Source organism: Garra rufa, chromosome 11 (genome assembly GCF_049309525.1).
Source record: "Garra rufa chromosome 11, GarRuf1.0, whole genome shotgun sequence".
Taxonomy (NCBI): domain Eukaryota; kingdom Metazoa; phylum Chordata; class Actinopteri; order Cypriniformes; family Cyprinidae; genus Garra; species Garra rufa.
The window spans coordinates 19,133,639-19,147,144 of record NC_133371.1 but is presented as its reverse complement, the minus strand read 5'-3'; the positions used below and the strand labels follow the sequence as shown (position 1 = coordinate 19,147,144).

The 13,506-nt window shown below is 43.5% G+C and overlaps 1 protein-coding gene across 1 annotated transcript in view; it reads right to left on the bottom strand.

Moving 5' to 3' along the window:
* LOC141345750 (differentially expressed in FDCP 8 homolog) overlaps nt 1-12,452 on the bottom strand; it is a 61,755-nt gene extending 49,303 nt beyond the window's left edge. Inside the window, exons 1-2 of the mRNA XM_073850644.1 lie at nt 12,304-12,452; nt 12,000-12,080 (exon numbers count right to left, since the gene is read on the bottom strand). Of these exons, the coding sequence (XP_073706745.1) occupies nt 12,000-12,080; nt 12,304-12,402 (180 nt within the window). The 5' untranslated portion in view covers nt 12,403-12,452. The remainder of the gene's footprint in view (nt 1-11,999; nt 12,081-12,303) is intronic.
* Nucleotides 12,453-13,506: the final 1,054 nt, after the last annotated feature.

Below are 13,506 nucleotides of genomic sequence, written 5' to 3'. Positions count from 1 at the left end.
AGAGCAGGATTTAAGTTGTTGATGGCTGAAAATATGATCCAGATTATTATCCTGATCCTCTCCATCTAGGCACCCACGCATTGTTCAAACACATCTCACCAGAAACACGGCATGTCGTAATCTGTAGCGAATGCTGGCAAGAGCCAATGAGCGTTCGGTTTTCCTGCCGTAAAACCTGTAGTTTCCTAGTGCGTCTGTATTTGAAATTGTAAAATGCATTTGAGCGCGGTTTTATGGCTGTTGCTGCTAGACTCGCTGCTTGGGATGGAAATGAAGATCGTCAGATAAAGGCTTGAATTTGGGTCTGGTCCTCGCCCAAATCAAATCGTTTAATTTTGTAATTAAGATGCGTGTTCGGTGTATTTTATGGTTCTAGTGTTAGTCACAGCATGTCAGAGAAAATGCCTGTTGTGTCCCACGACTCCCACCACAGCAAACAAAGTTAATTAATATTACATGAATGGTTAAACGATTGCAGAAATGTCATTTATTTTAATGGTTTAAAGTGTAGTCTTGTTAAACATTTTGTAGACCTGTTCTTGGAAACGAGCTGGTAACCGAAATCACAGAACAGAGTGTAAGTTAATGTTATAATTTTATATTAAGTAAACTATTAAATTATTTAATAATGCAGTTGAATACACAAGGCAATTTGTATGACAACTAAAAACAGCAATAATAATTAAATTAGTGCTGCGATTTCAGTATTCATAAGGATTTGTTTTTAGGTGTCGTCAATATGGTAGTATTGTACGTTAAAATGCTAAAAAAATACGTATGTATTTGTATGTTTAGATGCTGTAAATACGTCAGTATTGTATGTTTTATGCTGCCTTCATGTGCTATCGTAATTATGGTAAATACTAAAATCCGACATCAAAATTGCACATGAACACCCACTCACGTTGTAATTTCCACTGGAAAGCTCGAAATTTTTTATGATACCCGAGTTGCCGAGATGGGATAAACTTTGACCTTTCAACATGGCGGACAACAACGGAACTATACTGAATGGTAAACATTGCATGATGTTAAAAGTTAAAAAAACTTATATAGGCTATATAAAATATATATACTTATATAGGCTTATATAAAAACTTATATAGGCTAGCTAAAACAGAACCATTAGTTAGTATTGTCTTTAAAAAAAAAAAAACTATACTATTCATGATCAATAAGATATACAGCCTATCATGAATCGTTTGCGTTTTGATGCATCCTCTTCTTCCTGTAGCAGATGCATTAGGGAGTTTATAACCGTTTTAAAACTTTTACCCAAATAGCATGTGAGGACAAATTCCGAGTCCGCCATGTTTCTCTTCACTACGATAACAAAAGCACCTGAACAGGACACACTGGTAATTTCCACTTCACAAGTGGAAAGCATCATCTTTCCCATATCACATGAAGGCAGCATTAGTGTCTGGAAAAACGTAAGTAAATGTACATTTTGTAGAACCACATTTTACGTAAAATAAATACGAATTATCATGAGATCACGTTGGTTTTATATATAAATATTTGTTAATTGATGTCAAACTTGCCACACATAATCAGACTGTTCAGATCGGATACACTAGCAAACAGTGGGTTTGTGTAAATATATTGTTAATAAAACAACTTTCTCCAATATCCTGCCTGTAGTGTTTGTTCTATTGTAATTTTCATTGTCTGGTATTGACTTCTCATTTTAAACTGCAAATATATTGCATACAATTAATGCATGCTTGTATGTGTTCTGTTGATAGCTTATAGACTTTCTACTGTTATCAACTGTTTTTCACTTTAATTGGATAGTCCTAAAATATATTTGTATATTGATGAGACGGGAGACGTAAATCCAATGATAAATCACTTTAATATAATTATTTAGAAAGGCAGGAGACATCCACACACGGGGTAACGTAATTCATAACATTAACATCACGGTCTCGCGCCGTAATGGAAACACCGGGGAGGGGGGGCCGGCGCCCTGGAGGCCGTTACAGGGCAGGATCTTGCTGGGTTGGGAAGGCCTCCAGGGCAGAACAGGAAGCCATGGCGGGTCAGGCGGCCATGGCAGGACAGGCAGTTCGAGTGGCCATGGCGGGTCAGGCGGCCACGGCCAGACAGGCAGTTCAGGTGGCCATGGCGGATCAGGAGGCCACGGCCGGGCAGACAGTTCGAGTGGCCATGGCGGGTCAGGAGGCCGTGCAGACAGTTCAATGAGCCATGGCTGGGATGGCTGGAGCCACAGGCAGTTCGAGTGGCCATGGCGGGTCAGGCGGCCACGGCCGGACAGGCAGTTCGAGTGGCCATGGCGGGTCAGGCGGCCACGGCCAGACAGGCAGTTCAGGTGGCCATGGCGGATCAGGAGGCCACGGCCGGGCAGACAGTTCGAGTGGCCATGGCGGGTCAGGAGGCCGTGCAGACAGTTCAATGAGCCATGGCTGGGCAGCCCCGGCCAGGCCACGTGGACTCGGGGTATATAGCCCCCCCCCCCAAAAAAATTTTCTTTGGGAAATTCAGCAGTTCATAGGGGGGAGGCTCTGGAAGGCTGGCCGGGATAAGCTGAGGCTCTGGACGGCGCTCTGGAGGAGCGGGCTCTTGACGGCGCTCTTGAGGAGCGGGCTCTGGACGGCGCTCTTGAGGAGCGGGCTCTGGACGGCTGGACGACCCCAGCGGAGATTCAGGAGGGCTGGGTGTCTCCAGCGGAGACACTGAAGGAGCTAGCTCTGGGCAAGCGGTCACTGGAGGGCGCTCTGGCGGCGCAGTCACTGGAGGGCGCTCTGGCGGCGTATTCACTGGAAGGCGCTCTGGCGGCGCAGTCACTGGAGGGCGCTCGGGCGACGCAGTCACTGAAGGGCGCTCGGGCGGCGCAGTCACTGAAGGGCGCTTGGGCGGCGCAGTCACTGGAGGGCTGGGCGGAACCAGCGGAGACTCTGGAGGGCTGGGCGGAACCAGCGGAGACTCTGGAAGGCTGGGCGGAACCAGCGGAGACTTTGACTTGGCAGTCGCCATCTTGGATGCAGACTTGGGCTTGGTGGCCATCTTGGCCGGGGGCTCAGGTTTGGTGGCTATCTTGGCCAGGAACTCAGGAACGGCGGTCATCTTGACCGGGAAATCAGGAACTGCGGCCATCTCGGCCGGGAAATCAGGAATTATGGCCATCTCGGCCAGGAAATCAGGAACAGCGGCCATCTTGACAGGAATATCAGGAACTGTGGCCATCTCGGCCGGGAAATCAGGAACTATGGCCATCTCGGCCGGGAAATCAGGAACTGTGGCCATCTTGACCGGGAAATCAGGAACTGTGGCCATCTTGACAGGAAGATCAGGAACATCAGCCATCCTGGCCGGGAAATCAGGAACAGCGGCCATCTTGGCCGGGAAATCAGGAACAGCGGCCCTCTTGGCTGGGAAATCAGGAACTGTGGCCATCTTGACCGGGAAATCAGGAACTGTGGCCATCTTGACAGGAAGATCAGGAACATCGGCCATCCTGGCCGGGAAATCAGGAACAGCGGCCATCTTGGCCGGGAAATCAGGAACAGCGGCCCTCTTGGCCGGGAATTCAGGAACAGCGGCCATCTTGGCCGGGAACTCAGGAACATCGGCCATCTTGGCCGGGAACTCAGGTTTGGCGGCCATCTTGGCCGAGGGTTCAGGAACAGCGGCCATCTTGGCCGGGAACTCTGGAACGGCGGCCATCTTGGCCGGGGATTCAGGCTTGGTGGCCATCTTGCGTACAGACTCATGCGTGGCAGCCATCTCATGCGTGGCAGCCATCTTGCGTGCAGATTCCGGCATGGCAGCCATCTTGTGAGCTGGCGTGGCAGCAGTCAGCGGAACAATGCTGAGGAAGGCCACGGAGCTTTGTAGAGTGACAGGACGTTCGGGGCGTGGCAGGTGGTCTGAGCCGTTGTCGAGGCATGCGGCGAACACTGGCTTTGGCTGAGCTGGCGCGACGCAACGTGCATCTGAGGGGACTGGACAAGGATCTATTTGGGTTAGCTCAAAACTAGAGCCATTCAAACAAAGAATAACATTGACAAAATCCAAGAACGAAAGATCGTGAACGGACAGATCACTACGGATAATGTCCTTGTCCAGCCCCAACAGAAATACCACGCTGATTGATGCGTCGGGCCAGCTCAACAGATGATACAGCTCGGTAAATTCAGCCACATACCTCTCCAACTCCCGACCGCCCTGCCGCAAACTCCACAGCCGTTCCTCAGCACTTACTTTTGGGGCGGTCATTCTGTCACGGTGTAGCGCTGGTTGATGAGACGGGAGACGTAAATCCAATGATAAATCACTTTAATATAATTCTTTAGAAAGGCAGGAGACATCCACACACGGGGTAACATAATTCATAACATTAAATGACCGACAAAGACTTCAACTCAAAGACAGACTTATAAAGCAAACTAATCAAGACACACAGGTGATACAGATAACGACTAAACAAGGACTAAACCAAATGATTACAAACAGACGGGGGAAGACAGAGGGAGAAACCAAATCAGAATACTGCAAACACAAAGGCAAAAGACAAGAAACATCAGGCTACATATGACAGTATGTTGCTTGTCTGTTGAAACAATGTTGTTGAATGTCAACTGATGCACTGTTGACATGCTACTAAATGAATACTGATAACTAGTAGAGTGTCAACAGATGGACCATCGAAATAAAGTGTTACCAATTAGATAAATATATGGGATGCAGGTTTAATATATGAGCTTTCATTATTTACATGCGTGTGGGTTATGCATGTACATCTTAGAAAGTTCACAGTAATTGCTGCTTCATATGAACTGTTATCAATAATAATTCAGCTATTTTTTTGTCTTGTGGACTACATGTAAACATCTTTTATGTAATTGTAATGCAATTTATGTCTTTATTTTTTAAAAATTATTTACATTTTCACAGATTCTGCAAAGGGGTTCCCAAACTTTCGCATGCCACTGTAAATATCTGTCTATTGTTTCCTGTATAGCTGCTTTACAGCTGAATCATATCTTGCAACATTAATACTGATAATGATCTCAATTGAATCAACATTGAACTGACTCAAGCTGAAGAACATGCTGCCTAATGTAGAACTGCCTAGCGCTGATTAATTTACTTCACATCATTATTGATCTGAACTAACTTGAGCTGAATAAAGAGATTTCTGTGTTTTAGAATCTGCCTCCATAGCTGAGTTTCCATAATTACTTCTGCTCTTTCTGTTTATCTCTGGGAAGTTGCTTTGATTCAATCTGTATTATATAAGGCACTATAGAAACAAAGATGACTTGACCTTGTCTAGCTGGTCAGAAACTCTTATAGGGATAGTTAAACAACCAAGTCCAAAAATTCTTTACATAAATGAACATTGCTTTTTGTACGAAAGTTCTTCTAGTCTATTCTAGGCCTACCAACATGAAACAAACCATTTAATGGGTCTATGACGGCTGAGGAGAGGCTGTGGAGAATGCGGCAGGGCGGTCATGTGGCGGATTTTATTGAGCTGTACCATCAGGTGAGCTGGCCCGACGCCTCTCTCAGCATTGTGTTTCTGTTCAACTTCAACTTCAGTTATTTATATAGCACATTTAAATGAAACGTTGTTGCCCAAAGTGCTTCACAAAATTAAAAAAATAAAATAAAAGTACACATACAAGTAAAACAACATTTTAAAAGGTTCCCAGAATCAAACTGTCTCTACTTCAAAGGCCAAACTAAAGAGGTGTGTCTTTAACTGAGACTTAAAAATCTCTATAGATGGCGCCTGCCGAATATACAGGGGGAGACCGTTCCATAGTTGTGGACCTATTACCGACAAGACGTGGTCACCTTTTGACTTCATGTTTGACTGAGGAGCAGTCAGCAATGACTGGTTTCCTGATCTAAGTGATCTAGCTGGTATGTAAGAAACTAAGTGATCGCTAATATAATTTCGTGCCAAGTTGTGTAGTGCTTTAAAAACCCATAATAAAATCTTAAAATCAATCCTAAACCTTACTGGTAGCCAGTGGAGAGACGATAACACTGGAGTAATGTGTTCCCTTTTTTTTGTTCTGGTCAGTTTGTTCTGCACAAGCTGCAATCGAGATAGTTGCCATTGACCGATCCCTACATAAAGAGAGTTGCAATAGTCTAGTCGCGAGGAAATAAAAGCATGAGATGACAATCTCCAGATCTTTACAACTCAGAAAAGGTTTTAGTTTAGAAATAATTCTGAGCTGATAAAAACTACTTCTCACCACTGAATTTATCTGTTTATCAAAACTGAGAGATGAATCTATTATGACACCAAGATTTCTCACGCTGTCTTTCACTGTCATTTTTAAGGGTGCAAGAGGGTTGGCTATCTTCTCTTTAGCCTTAGAAGGGCCAAATATCTCAGATTTTTTTTCATTAAGCTGCAGAAAGTTATTAGAAAGCCAACCTTTAACCTCATTTAGACATTGCAGGAGGGACTGTAGAGACTGCTCATTCCCAACCTTCAGCGGAAGATAAATCTGGGTTTCATCTGCGTACATGTGATAAAAGATGTTGTGGTGCCGGCAAATAAACCCCAACGGACACCTATATAGAGAAAAAAGTATAGGACTCAAAGTTGAGCCCTGAGGCTAGCCATGTTTTAAGGGGACGATCGAGGATGAAACGTTTGCCTAATTAACAGAAAATTTTCTGTCCTTGATAAAGGACTGAAATAATTTCAGGGCAGTACCCCCAAATCCTACCTCACCCTCCAACCGTTTTATAAGAATCAAATGATCTACAGTGTCAAATGCGGCACTGAGAGCTAACATAATTAGAACTGCAGCCAAACCAGAATCCGCCGCTATCAATAAATCAGTTTACACTTTTAAGAGAACGGTCTCAGTACAATGACCCACTTTAAACCCCGACTGGAATTTGTCCAGGAGATCATTCTCCTGCAAAAAAGGGTCAAAAATTTGAGTCAAGACTACCTTCTCTAGCACTTTAGATAGAAATGAAAGTTTAGAGATAGGACGGAAATTATTCAACTCTGAAGCTTCAGGCCAGGTTTTTTAATTAGAGGAGAAACTACAGCTTGCTTAAAAGAAGATGGAACACATCCTTGATTTAAGGAACTGTTCACAATAGCCAGTATACTAGTGCCCATAATGTCAAACAATTTTTTTTAAAACTGTGGTGGGACAGGATCCAGTAAGGAAGATGATGGTTTCATGTGCTTCACTAAGTCTGCTAGGACTGGAAGGGAAACCTGATCAAAACAGTGAAATGTACATGAAGGTAGCACAAGAGGTTCAAGAACAACATTGGAGGAGACAATATTGTCAATTTTTCTCACAAAAAAGTTCAAGAAATCCTCAGAGGTAAGCGAAATGGAATCTGAAAAAGAAGTTATAGCTGGGTTTAGCACAAAGTTTATTAGGCCAAACAGAGCTTTAGGACAGTGGGCCGTTCTATTAATTAAATCTGAATAATATTTAGTTCTTGCCACTTTGACTGCATGCTGATAAGTTTTAAGAGCATCTTTTAGCATCTAATAAGAGATTTGTAGTCTGTCTTTTCTCCATCTGCGTTCAGCTTTCCTACAGACCCGTCTGAGATCATAAGTTTCGTCATTAAACCATGGCTGAGATTGAAATTTAGCCCTTTTAAGTATAAGTGGAGCAACGTCATTCAAAATGTCCAAACAAACAGAATTAAAAACAGCAGTTAGTTCCTCTACATCTAGAGGGGATCCAGCAGCCTCAATGATAGCAGGCCCTGGGCCTGTCTCATGAGCCTCTGCAAAACACTTTACTGTGGTCTCATTTAAAGGACGGACGTAACAGTCCACAGATTCAGTCTTCCAAATAGCAGCTGGCAATTCAATATTAAACATAACAGAACTATGGTCAGATATACAGTTGTCCACTATGTTCACATCACTAATGGACAGGCCCATAGATAAAATTAAATCAAGGGTATGACCATGTCTATGGGTAGCATCATATACAGATTGAGTTAAGTTAAAAGAGTCCACAAGATCAACAAACTGCTTTACTTATGGTTTCGATGGGCAGCATACATGGATGTTAAAGTTCCCGATGATTAAAAGATTGTCAGTGATTAACGCAACCAAAGAAAGAAAGTCTGAAAGTTCTTGAATGAAATCCTTGTCATATTTGTGAGGACGATAAATTAGAGCACAAAAAACAGTAATGGACAGTTCCAATTTAAACAGCTGCAGTTCAAAACTCGTGTAATTCTCCACTGAAAGAAGACTACATTTAAATTTGTCCTTAAAAAGTGTTGATACACCCCCGCCTCGACCCGTAGATCTATGGGTATTTAAAACATTGTAGTTCACTGGCAACAGTTCAGAGAGAACGCAAGTGTCCGCCGACTCCAGCCATGTCTCAGTTAAAAACAGAAAATCCAGATTCTGAGACGCAGTAAAATCTTGAAGAATAAACGTTTTATTTCCCACTGACCTGACGTTTAGTTCAGTGCGGCTTTAACCGCGACGAGATCCCAGGACTGCGAATGTACCGTTGTAGAATTTCAGCTCCTTTAGAAGACAGCAATCCGGCCGAACACTCCGGCTGTGCGTACTCCACCGCAAAGTCCAAACTACTGGCACTGGTTGCACAGGATATACAGGTAGGAGCCACGTCCAAAGGAGTTGATAGTTTGCTCGGACTTCGCGTACATTCCTCGCATTCCTCGCTAGTCGTCTGCCGCACTTTCCTTGTCTTCTGTGTCGCTTTTTCTTAAAGAGTGAGTCACAGTGCAGATGAGATAACTCCGGCGCTATGGACATCAGATGTTTAGGAAAGTTATAGCCACCCGAACCATACTGATAGTCCATACAGTTTACTGAGGCTTGAATATCCAGAAGTGTTGAGCGCTCATACCGCAGCACGGATAAATCAGAGTTCAAAAACATGGACAAAACTAGCATAATAAAACAAATAGTAAAAAAGCCAGGAATGCGACGGCTTGCCGAGCAACATGCTGGCGCCATCTTAAATTCCTTCTGTTGGGGCTGGATAAAGATACCATCCGTTGCGATCTCTCTGTTCACGATTTCCCTTTGATTGAATGGATCAATATCATTCTCTATTTAAACGGCTCTAACTTCGAGGTTGAAGAAATAGAGAATGATAGTCAGGGTCATCATCCAGCCCCCAGAGGCACACCACATTTCACCAGCTCATCCAAAGCAAAGCAAAGACACAGCTTCACATCCTGAGTCTAGCAGAGACACAGCTTCACATCTTGAGTCAAGCAAAGACACAGCTTCGCATCCTGAGTCAAGTAGGAAAGGAAAGGAAAGGAGGTGAAGTGAGGCCAAGTATGGTGACCCATACTAGGAATTTGTGCTCTGCATTTAACCCATCCAAGTGCACACACACAGTAGTGAACACACACACACCGTGAACACACACCCGGAGCAGTGGGCAGCCATTGCTGCGGCGCCCGGGGAGCAGATAGGGGATCGGTGCCTTGCTCAAGGGACTCACCTCAGTCGTGGTATTGAGGGTGGAGAGGGTGCTGTACATTCACTCCCCCCACCTACAATCCCTGCTGGACCTGAGACTCGAACCTGCAACCTTTGGGTTACAAGTCAGACTCTCTAACCAGTAGGCCACGGCTGCCTAGACGGCAGTCACACATCCTGAGTCAAGCCAAGACACAATTTCACACCCTAGGTCTGGCCAAGACACAGCAGCACCTCCTAAGTCAAGTCAAGTCGCAGCAGTTCCAGTAAGGTCAAGTCCAGTCACACTCACAGCTGTTCCGTCAAATCAAGTCACAGCTGTTCCCTCAAAGTCAAGTCACAGCTGTTCCCTCGAAGTCAAGTCACAGCTGTTTCTTCAACGTCAAGTCAAATCACAGCTTTTCCTTCGACGTCAAGTCAATTCACAGCTGTTCCCTCGAAGTCAAGTCAAGTTACAGCTGTTCCCTCGAAGTCAAGTCAGGTCACAGCTGTTCCCTCGAGGTCAAGTCAGGTCACAGCTGTTCTTTCGACATCAAGTCAATTCACAGCTGCTCCCTCGAAGTCAAGTCAAGTCACAGCTGTTCCGTAGACGTCAAGTCAATCCACAGCTGTTCCCTCGAAGTCAAGTCACAGCTGTTCCCTCAAAGTCAAGTCAAGTCACAGCTGTTCCTTCGACGTCAAGTCAATTCACAGCTGTTCACTCGAAGTCAAGTCACAGCAGTCCCTTCGGGGCCAAGTCACATCTCGCCCGAGCCAAGTCATGTCTCGCCCGAGCGTCCAGAGTCGGCTCACAAGATGGCCGCCACGCCAGAGTCTGCACCCAAGATGGCAGTCACACCAAAGTCTACGGCCAAAATGGCCACTATGCCAGAGTCTGCTCACAAAATAGCCGTCAAGCCTGAATCCCTGGCCAAGATGGCCTCTGTTCCTGAATTCCTGACCAAGATGGCCGTCAAGCCTGAATCCCTGGTCAAGATGGCCGCCTTTCCTGAGTTCCCGGCAAAGATGGCCATCACGTCTGAATCCTTGCACGGGAAGCGCCTACCGGGAGGGGGGTGTAATGTTACTTGTCTCCTTGTGTTTCTTGTCATTGCACTGCTCTGTTTTGGTTTCTCCCTTTGTCTCCCCCTGTTGTTCTGCATAATTTGGTTTATCCCTGATTATTGTCTCCACCTGTCATTAGTCACACTCTTTATAAGTTGTTTGTCCCTCAGTCTCTTTGTGTCGTCTTAATGTTATATCGTGGTTGTTTAGTTTAATGGATTTCTGCTTTATAGTTAATAAATACAGTGTTTGATTTATTCCTGGCTCCTCGAGTGTCACTCTGGCTCCTCATCTCCCAGCATCCCTAACAGTAACAAAGATTAATAAATGCTGTATAAGTGCAGTTCATTATTAGTTCTTGTTAACTAATGTGGTTAACTAATGTTAACTAAAGAACCTTATTGTAAAGTGTTACCAAATCTCCAGATCATAGCCGAACAGGTACATTTAAAATAAAGTTTTATAGCCTTGTTGAAAACTCAATGCGAGGGCAAAATTATTGATTAATCGTTCATTCAGCATAGCACAGTTGAACAGCACGTTCCAAGCCTAGTATATGGTGGGGCCCCTCTTTGACTGCAACAGTTTGCTAAAACTTGATTGGATCTTGGACTGACCAAGTTCTGAGTCTCTGGCCTAGACCCTGGTCTTGACATTATGGTACCAGATACTTCAGCATTCCAGGCCACCTCATCAAATTAATACCTCACCACAAGGCCGCTGTTTTGTGGACTAAAGGAGGTCCTACATGCTATTAGATAGGTGGTAATAATGTAATTGCTCACACTCGTTTGATGCATAATAAGGGTTCTTGACCTTATTATTTCAGAGAAGCAACAGTTTATCTTTCCATAAGATAATGTAACTCTGACATAGCAACACCCAACTTAATCAATCGACGGGGAGTGGTCATCTGATGTACTCATAAGCACACCTTAAGGGACACGTGGTCTTAAATCACAACAGTGATGTGAGTACATATCACTACACAGGTCTAAGAAATTGCATGTATTGTTAGAAAATTGGGATTTCATATTTTCACTTTCCTAGGAGTCCTTTTTTTCCTCACTTGCTTTGTTTTTGCAACTGTGAGGGTGTGTGTGTTTACAGTATGTGATAGATTTGTTTCCTAATATTTGCTTAATATTAAAGCTTAATATTAATACTGCTGCTGTCATAATATGTGTAATACACAAGTATTATACTTGCCAAAACAGCACTGTTTTATACAGTAAAGGTTTGTGTGAAGTACAAGGAATGACTGTAACAACCTGTCCTAGATGAAATACTGGCGTGTGTCCATGAAGGATGTAGGGTATCCCTTTTGTGCCCCTGATGCACACTTTTGTCGAGTTAACACTGATGCAGGCTTCACAGCAGAGCCAAATTTATACACCCTAAAGCCACTGTAGTGTGTAAACTCCAAAGAGAAATGAAAGGGTGAAGGGTGCCATCTTGGAGAGGGCCTAACTTAAATTGTGTCCTAATCACTTACATGCAGCAGGAGTCGGGCCTCCATGGCCTCCTTACAGGTGATGAAATATGGTTTCATTAGCAATATATCCTGCCGTAATTTCTGAAGTACAAAAATGAAAAGAACATTACTTTAGATTGCTTTCTACTTAATACTGTTTCAGCAAATGCCCTGTACATCTTTACCAACCTAAATTATATATTATTGAATATCACTTCTATAGGCTGTCATTGTTGCATTACTGAATTGTTGGTTGCAGTCAAGGAAGTCAACACTTTAAAATTGAACAGGTCATTATTTTACTATTTGATTTTTTGATACTTACTCTGATCTCCACCAGCTCCTCCACAAAGTTGAAGAGAAGAGGGTTAATCTCCTTCAGTTTGAGCACAGGCCTGGACATCATCAGAGCAAGATAGCGCATTGATGTACGACACACCTAAACACATCAACACACATACCACAGTCAGTCTTAAGTCATAAGTCACTATCAAACTGATTTTACATTTTTATGCTAACCCTTTAAGAATCAATTCTCACTGTAGCAAATGAGCTCAAAGGGAAATATAAATAATTACATTATAATAACAATTAATCATAAATAATTACAATTAATTATATCAGCTGCCAGTAAAAACTGTAGCAAAATAAATATTACAATCAACTAGTCTGTTCAACAGTGAACTTTCAGTGTAATTTCATCTCAACTCTAAAAAATTATATTTTCGTGGCCAAAGAATATAACTTTCTTACAGTACTTAGACCAGTGGTTCGTAACCGTTTTTCCTCGGGGCCCCCATGACAAAAAAAAAAAAAAAAAAAAAAAAAAAAAAATTATCATGCTGCGTTAACGTGAGACTCTTATCGGGTGATAAAAAAAATATCGCCGTTAATCTATTCTCAAAGTTGGGTTGGGAGCTCGGTCTAAACTACGCAAGATATGATGACTTTCACTTTGATATTTTAGCACGGATGATGTATTCGAATTGCACTGTAGGGGGCGAGAACGAGTCAACTTCTGTGAAATTACCACATCAAATGAGACGTGCAAACATGGATGCAGCTATGAAGCCGCTTCAGGGCAGGTGCGTTGCTAGACCCTTTTTACTGGGGCACGTGCCCCAGTGAAAATCTGCTATGCCCCAGTAAAATCTCAAGTTTGAGTTATAATTTACTTTGATAATCCCGAAATAAAGACATTAAACTATATGCAACAACTGAATTGACGCTTCTAAAAGCAACGCAGTTTAATCGAAGACTGTGCACGCAGAAATCCATGCCCGTGCCTGTCTGTGTATTTAACGGCAACGCGCACGTCGTGCAGCCTTTTGCACAGAAGTACTTGGTTACACAAGTTTGTATAGGTAATTATGTTGTAAATGCAATTGTCAAGCAGTTTGTGATGCATTTTGAAAACAGGAGATGAGCGCCTGATCTAATGCGCCACCTGGCCCGTTCTCGAAAACTTACTTTTAGTCATTATTTGGGTAGCACACATATTCTGAATGCCTTCAGCAGAATTCAAATT